Source organism: Atta cephalotes, assembly GCF_000143395.1.
Source record: "Atta cephalotes unplaced genomic scaffold scaffold00021, whole genome shotgun sequence".
Classification (NCBI taxonomy): domain Eukaryota; kingdom Metazoa; phylum Arthropoda; class Insecta; order Hymenoptera; family Formicidae; genus Atta; species Atta cephalotes.
In genome coordinates, this window is record NW_012130085.1 from 3272293 (window position 1) to 3280322 (window position 8030).

At 31.5% G+C, this 8030-nt stretch overlaps 2 protein-coding genes across 2 annotated transcripts in view; both read right to left on the bottom strand.

Moving 5' to 3' along the window:
* Window positions 1-2253, bottom strand: part of LOC105619390 (PP2C-like domain-containing protein CG9801) — a 2962-nt gene extending 709 nt beyond the window's left edge. Inside the window, exons 1-5 of the mRNA XM_012200911.1 lie at window positions 2087-2253; window positions 1763-1989; window positions 1488-1688; window positions 887-1190; window positions 320-806 (exon numbers count right to left, since the gene is read on the bottom strand). Of these exons, the coding sequence (XP_012056301.1) occupies window positions 320-806; window positions 887-1190; window positions 1488-1688; window positions 1763-1989; window positions 2087-2253 (1386 nt within the window). The remainder of the gene's footprint in view (window positions 1-319; window positions 807-886; window positions 1191-1487; window positions 1689-1762; window positions 1990-2086) is intronic.
* Window positions 2254-5492: 3239 nt separating this feature from the next.
* On the bottom strand, window positions 5493-6579 carry LOC105619391 (biogenesis of lysosome-related organelles complex 1 subunit 1). The gene is made up of 4 exons (XM_012200912.1): window positions 6519-6579; window positions 6361-6433; window positions 5758-5975; window positions 5493-5683 (listed from the first exon to the last, which is right to left on the bottom strand). The coding sequence occupies exons 1-4, from the start codon at window positions 6577-6579 to the stop codon at window positions 5649-5651; spliced, it is 387 nt and encodes a 128-aa protein (XP_012056302.1). The 3' UTR covers window positions 5493-5648.
* Window positions 6580-8030: the final 1451 nt, after the last annotated feature.

Sequence of the window (8030 nt, forward strand, 5' to 3'; positions counted from 1 at the left end):
TAAGTTTAACGTAACGTACGTAAATTAACTTAATTACTTGTTAATTACTAACTATATTAATTACTATCTCTCTCTCTCTCTCTCTCTCTCTCTCTCTCTCTCTCTCTCTCTTTCTCTCTCTCTCTCCCACTCACTCTTTCTTTCTAACGAGTATCGAGTTGAAGAGAACTAATATGTTCAATTCATTCTAACGAAGCATAGATATCGAGATTAGGGAATGAGCAATCTATACCTATTATAAATATACCTATTTTTATAAAATATTTCTTTTATAAAATATTTATAAAATATATAAATTCTTTTATAAAATATTTGTTACCGCAAAGTCCAAAAGAAGTTCGCATAGATGTTTGGCACTGTTGCATGGCGGTCCTTCTCCAGAAACTCCGCGTCTCAACAGATCCTCCATTCTGAGCAGGGTAAGTTCGTGCCTTTGGTAAGCTTCAACAACTGGCAGATTGTTGCTATTTACATTACTATTACTCGACTCAGTGTGTCGCAGATTTTCTGTCGATCTTCGACGAGTTTTTAATCTCGCATCGTGACTTTTCAATGTGGCATCAGCGCCACTGCTGTGATTGGGCAAAACTGCAAATTTTCCAACCACAGGATCAAAATTATCTGAAATTCCATCACTTGTCAAAAACACTATGTCGCCTCTCTCGACCTCTGTTATAGCCAACGTTAAGTTGTTCAATTCGGGATTAGAACCATCTACTGGGCCTAGAGCTCCTAAGGCATCTCGCATGTCTCGCATACAATGAATATCGTGAGATCCTCGCGTTATCTCTCTTACTCCAGTTTTCCTGTTTTGCATAAGAAACGATGATCAAATAATCCTAACTTATCTACTGCAATTTGTAAATACATAACAAGAAATACATACCCTGAATACACATAAGCTAAACTATCACCAACGTTGCAGGTACAAGCAATATATTTTTTCTGGCATATATTTGTATCAGTACTTGAACTTGGCAGTGGAAGGATGGTGCATACAGTTAAGGTAGTAAGCATTCCTTGCTCTTGAAGAATCATCGAATGTGCTGCATGGAATGATCGAAGTAACGCTATAAATATATCCTTTGTCGTTGTCATTTCACTATTAATAGACGGACAAAATAGAATCTGGTTCAAATATTCTATACTTCCGTGGACTGCAGATCTGGCTGCTATACTCGCTTTTGTACCTGAAAATCCAAATTAATAAGTATCTCTTGCAATTAAAATAAAAGAAAGATTAAAGAGGAAAAAAATCAAATTTGATTAAACATAAAGATAAGTATAAAGAAAAAAAATTAGATTTTTCTATCAGTTATTTTCTATCAGAATTAAGTATTAAATTTCAATACTTAAAATTTAAGAGTATTCATTGAATATATGTGAAAGTTACAAATACATCTATCAAACAAAACTTTTATTATGCTTCAACTTTTATCTCTGCCTTTTATAGTTTGAGCATATATGTTTTAAATCTGTGTTTTTACCCCAATTGACTCCATCTGCAAGAGCCAGTATGGCAGAGTTTGGTCTTGCTATAATACCAAAACAATCGGCTATTGGTTCTCCATTGCTGGTATCATTTGTAGGATTTTTCTCATACAAAGTAGTCGCAATTCCATATGCATTTTCGTGAGGATTAAACCAATCGGTAACTCCAGCAATTGTTATATTTGATGTTGTTGATCCTAAGAAAATTTTTGTATTTTTATTTTATAACAAATCGAAATCTATTTCAGTAATATCTTTGCTTTAGACTTACCACTTCTATATTGCTCATTTTGATCTAACATATCAATGTAATCAATGTCAGTATCGCTAATACTTAAATGTTTCTGTTGAAGATTGACTGCTGTAAGACCACTATCAGGACCAGTATAGGCTGCGAATATTTCCTCATTTTCTTGAAAAATATCGATTTGTTTGCTTGGCAATTCTTCTGGATTTCGGCCGTGTAAAATTGGTGGTCCTTCTTGTTTTGTTTCTAGTCTAAGAAGATTAATGTAGACATATTAATTAGAGAATAACATATTATCATAAATAAGTAAAAAAAATGTGAAAATATTCAGGTGTGACTTATTTTTACCCATTGAGGTAGCGTGTGATGAAACAGCCACCAGGAAAATCCTGAGTTAATGACTGCGGGCTTCGAAGTGTCTGTTCCCCAAGGCCTATACTTTCCACAGCCCCGGCCAAGTTGCTGATAGACAATTGGCGCATGAAACCGGCAACTTTCTTCCGTAAACTTGGCATCTTTCAAAGAGATCCAAGTAAAGGTACAGCAATTAAGAATGTTAATTATTGTCTAACACTACTTCATCTGATGTAAGGCTCATACCATGGTTATAGCTACCAGTGACAGATTTCAAATTAAACCTAAAAATAAAAAAATGTTATAAAATCTCCATAAGCATATAATGAAAGTCAACATAGATAACTAATGGAGCAAATCAGTGTTGATTAATTCCAATAATGCTAATTTAATAAATGTAATAAGAAGAAATATATGTTAGTCAATAAACCAATTATTTTTCTATAAATAAACTGTTCTATAAATAAACTGTTCGAAAAAATTTCTGATCAGGTTCAGATTCCTGAATCTGAGAATGTCCATTATGTTGAATTTCTTTTCTAAGATAAGAAATAAATTTATCATTTAATTATTTCTATATATCTTTGCTTAATCTATCTATATACTAATATAAAATTTAAAAAAAAAATAGATTAATCTTCCTTAATAAACAGAATAAACAGAATAAACAAACAAAATCAATTTAAATAATTTGATAATAACTACAACTTTAATTCGAGTGCAATACAAGATATAAATGTATGTATAATCTGGAGACACGGTAGTGAATTTAAAACCTGATTTATATATTTACATTTCATGGAATCTATAGAATTTTACAAAATAAATTAGAAAACTGTCAATTTATGATGTCTAGATTGTTGATTTTGAACTGAAATTATGATTATCCCTTTAAACAACACATAAAGAAACTCGAATAATGATTGATCCTTTTGTTCAGTCAAAGATCCTTTTGCTCATTCCGCAGTCATCTTATTAATTTAACGTGTCACATATTGTTTTTCTAAACGCATACGTCAGGCAAGATCAGACAAAACGGAAATGACAGGACAGGATCTGAAGAGAGACATAAAAAGTTCTGCCAGAGCGACTCCACCATTTGTAACATACGTGAATAATGAGACAATTACCTGGGAAAATTCTCACTACACAGGAATGAGATCACGACGCACGCTGCGCGAGAACATCGTTTTCCACCTTATCGCCATATTGGGACGATGTGTCAATAGCCGACTGACTGACCGTTCGCGATCGACGCGCGCGGCCGCCGCCTTCGCAGAACAAGGCCTACTCCTACTTGCTTCTACTACACATTGGCCACGTTTACACCGTGCGATCTGCTCTATACTGTGACCTAAACTAGGCCTTTAACTAAACATTCACATCATAATATAGATATAGATCTATGAAACTTTTGGAAAGCCACGTGATTTAGTTCTGATTTCTGTGAACGCCGCTTATAGTAACATTATTGCAAATTAATATATTGCAAATTAAATTATTGCAAGTTGTGTTTATATAACTTGTTTTACAATATATTACACAATTGCTAGTCCCATCTATCAGTATGTAATTTATACTCTATACGCATTTAAGCCGATTTTAAGTCTATATCTGCATTTCCTGCACACGTGTTATATCTCGTTAAACAGTTCGGTTAGATCATTTGAGATTGTTGAAGATCGTAAAAAAAACCTTACCAAAGACGGGCTTGGTTGCCAAACAAGCATTGATATTGTCATATAAATAATTGCGTTGTCCTTTTATGTACTTTTACCCTTTTAAATTCATAGAGATATTTAGTGCCTATTTCAACCCTCCCTAACTGGATTGGGGAAACAGGCCTCATATTCTTTGGATGCATTCTTTTATTTGTAAATTATATGAAATAATAAAGATATTTCTTGTACAATAAAAAATTGATTTTTAATATTTTTACATAGGTATTTTCATATTTTGTTATAAAAGCAAAAGGAAATGTAAAATGTAAAAAAATGTAAGTAAAGTCTTGTATTCCACTTTATGCTAACCATGTCCGTTAGTTCTTTGAAAATTATATGTAAATAGTTTATTTTTTCTTTATCTTTTATTAGTAAAACAAAGATAGTATAACACAATGGGCGCGACAAAGCGACTAGGTTTGCTCGCCAAGTAATTAAACATGATTGATTGGATTTATAGATAAGAACCAAATTATACTCATTCGCTCGGCAAGCCGCTTTGCTGTCTTGAACTCGTCCAATGGGTGCTTTCAAGCCTGAAAAAAAATTGCTAGCATGCTCGTCGAGCGATTGAATGCGATTGGTTGGATCTTTAAATAACAACCAATTATATTCACTTGCTTGTGGACAAACATACTAATCGTTTTGTCGATTTCAACGCACTTGTTGAGAGCATTTCCTAAATGTAAATCCAATTCATCTTTGAGCACTACAAGCATCGTGTCCTTCAAACAATTATTTATTTTTTTAAACTCTCTCTAATTCTCTAAGATTTTATTTCTTTAAGATTTTATAGAAAATAGTATTGACATTTAGAATAAGATAAAAAAACTTTAACTTAAAAAAAGTTAATAAAGTTAATAAATATAAAAGTAACTACATAAATAACGTTAATAAGTATAAAAGTAACTACATGATGTTAAAAATTATTTATAACTTTTATTTAACTTTTAACTCATTAAGTATCATAACTCTGGAAAATAGATTAAAAAAGTATATTTAACACACACACACACACACACACACACACACACACACACACACACACACACGCGCGCGCGCGCGCGCGCACACATTAGGGAATATCTTGATATCAAATAAATATAATTCTACATTAATGGAAAAAATACATAAATTACATAAAAATTATTGAATATATTTTCCCTAATTTACTTTAAAATAATGTATTTTTCTAGATTTTTCTTTATGGCTATTCATATTAAACAAAAAAAAACTGAAAATTATATTAGTACAAATATAATGTTATAATAGTAGTTATTTATTATATAATATACGAGATTGTAAAATTAACGAAACACAGAAATATTCTGAATTAAATAAAATATATATATCTCTTCTTTAATAATTCAATAATTCTTTTTAATTAAAACAAGATGCATTAAATTCTATTCTACAATGTGTTTTTTATTTTGTTTTCTGTTTTCTGTTTTCTGCTATTTTTTACATTTTGCTTTTTGCTTCTTATCCGGTTTCTTATTTTATGTCACCCGAGATAAAAGTTGAACTTTGAAAGAAACAGGAAACATGTAACAAAAAAAGCAATTCTTGATAAAACGGTTGCAAAAGTGGGAAAAAGCAAACAGGAAACAAAGAGCACATTGTAGAATAGACTTAATTAATGTCCACAATTTAGTTCTAAAAAAACTATGTACAACAGCTTTTTCTTTGACAACTTAAATCGCATTAACTTTATATCTTAACAAAATGAAATCATCACTCATATCATGAAATTATTTTAAAAAAAATCTTCATACTACTCATGACACTAACCATATTATATTTAGAAAAAACAATGTCCTATATATCACATATCTTTAAACATTACCAACACTTTGATTTTCTTGCGTGGCTAAAAAATAATACGCAATATATTACATTTTGTACAAAGATATAGTTATACATAACATTTCATTAGCTTTATACCTTTGTATGAATATTCCAAAGCTGTGGCTATAGTTCTCATATCTCCTTCTATACTGCGTGCCCAATTTTCTGCATCTCCAATTTCTTTTAAAGAGCTTGAGAAAGATTCTACCAAATTCAACCATAATTGCGTTTGTTTAGCAAAATTAGTTGCACTGTGTTGTAGTTGTTTTGCTTCAGCATCTAGCTTCTTTTGATTCAAATATGCTTGAGCTACACTATAATAACGATAACAATAAAACATTAATCATATATATGTATAATGCATATATATTTGTATATGTAATATTATATATATGTAAATGATAAAATTTGTTTTTTAATCATTAAAGCCAGCAGCATACAATGCTTGTTTTCTTGCTATTATAAATTATTAGAGAGAATAAATTCTTACCACTGTATTGACTATGATGCTGTCAGTACAATGATAAGATTCTAATTCAGCCAGTACAATGCTAAGATTCTAATCTAGCTAGGACTCCAGTAAGAAAACAAGTATCATATGCCACAGGCTTAAGATACATGAGACGCCGGTATATATTCCACCATTTATACATGCCTATCTATAAATTAGATCAAATCATAAACAAAAATTTTATTTACCCAACATTCAAGTGATCAACAAGGGCTTGTGTCAGATTGCTTGCAGCTTGAACAGCTTCTTTCCGCTTTTGCTCTGTTAAATCATTTCACAAATTTTATACTTAGAAATCATCATAAAAATCTTTAACACAGAATTAAATAATTTATATATTTTTTACCTTGTCTTTCTTTTCTCACAGCTTGTTTGCTCTGGTGTTCTTTGATGATTGCAGATAACATTTTTGATAGTTGCTACCTAACTGTATTGTTTCGTGTTGATTATTTTGCACTTAAAATAAATATATAATAATAATAACTTTATTGCACTTACAAGTTGGATTTGAATAATGTTTAGGTGTTAGCAAAAGGTGAAATAACACGATGTACAACTAATACAAGACTTCACCAGAGAAATTTGAAGTAATTATAATTATTATAATCGAGATACTGCCGCGTTTTCAAATTAAAAAGAAAGAAAGAGAAAACGAATCGTCGATTACCAAAAATCAATTACAATTAATCAACAAATATGACAAACCTGTCTCGATAGATGCGCTGTGCAAACCAATATTGACTATGGTACAAATACCATATATTCAACGGAAAAACAATAAACTCTAGTTCAACCACGATAAACCTGAACTTCTGAGAGACTATCTCGGCCTTTTTCGTGTGACGCTTAAACCTTGTATTCACAATGCTAGAAATCGTTCCGACGGTTTATTCGCATCGCATGCTCCAACATGCTCCTGCCAATGTTCCTACTCACTCTAATAAGAGAAAGAGCTGTAACAGGAGCATATTGGAGTATGCGAACAAACCTCGAGACTTCGGATGAAGAAAGAATTGACCAATCGCAATGGTCATGTGATCAAATGTGATTTGATTTTTTTCTCTGTTCAAGATCTCGGACCGATTTCTAGCATCATGGACACAAGGCTTTAGAAGTTTTCATGCATTAGCGACACCAATATCAATTTTATAGAATGATATGAACGTATCACATTGGGCACGTTCAAGTCGACAATGCGGCTAGATCTGCTCGCCAAATAATTAAACATGATTGATTAGATCTACAGGTAAAATTTATCGAGACAACCAATCTGAAGCTTGCATTTTGAAATCAACACTTCATATTGGCTGCCGCAACAAACTTGCGATTGGCTTGCAACTAACCGGTAGAACCGGCTTAAAAACCAATTATACTCATTCGGTCGGCAAGCATGCCTAACGCTTTATCGTCTTGAATTCAGAAATCATATATTGTAGAACAGTTTCTGATAGGTTGAAATTCTTATTCTCTGTTCTCTGTTCCTTTTATTGTGCGCCCAGCAAACGAGAATGGATTAAAATGGATTGAAATTTTTTTCTATCCATTTTTTCTATCCAAATGCGTATTTTAAATAGCGAATTTTTTTTGGATTTAATTGAATTCAATTGTATTCAATTAGATTCAATTGGACGCAATTGGATTGAAAAACTGCATTTCCTATTCAAAATTTTGAATTTAACAGTATTCACAATGTGTGTTTTGTATATGTTGTTGCACAGAAAAAGCTAATATTATTTTTAGATTGAAAGACGTAGAGATATGCAATTCCTATAAATGAATAAAAATGCATTTAGGATTGAACGTTTGCTGGGTTATATTTCATTTTGATTGAAGGCACAGAAAATTTATATTTTACGTG

What these genes read in the sequence shown, in the direction of transcription:
- LOC105619391 (XM_012200912.1), bottom strand. Translation starts at nt 6,579, where the DNA reads ATGTTATCTGCAATCATCAAAGAACACCAGAGCAAACAAGCTGTGAGA. An exon ending in TGTGAGAAAAGAAAGACAAG is followed by an intron (nt 6,434 to 6,518) that starts GTAAAAAATATA and finishes ATGATTTAACAG; the next exon opens with AGCAAAAGCGGAAAGAAGCT. An exon ending in TTTGGAATATTCATACAAAG is followed by an intron (nt 5,684 to 5,757) that starts GTATAAAGCTAA and finishes ATTATTTTTTAG; the next exon opens with CCACGCAAGAAAATCAAAGT.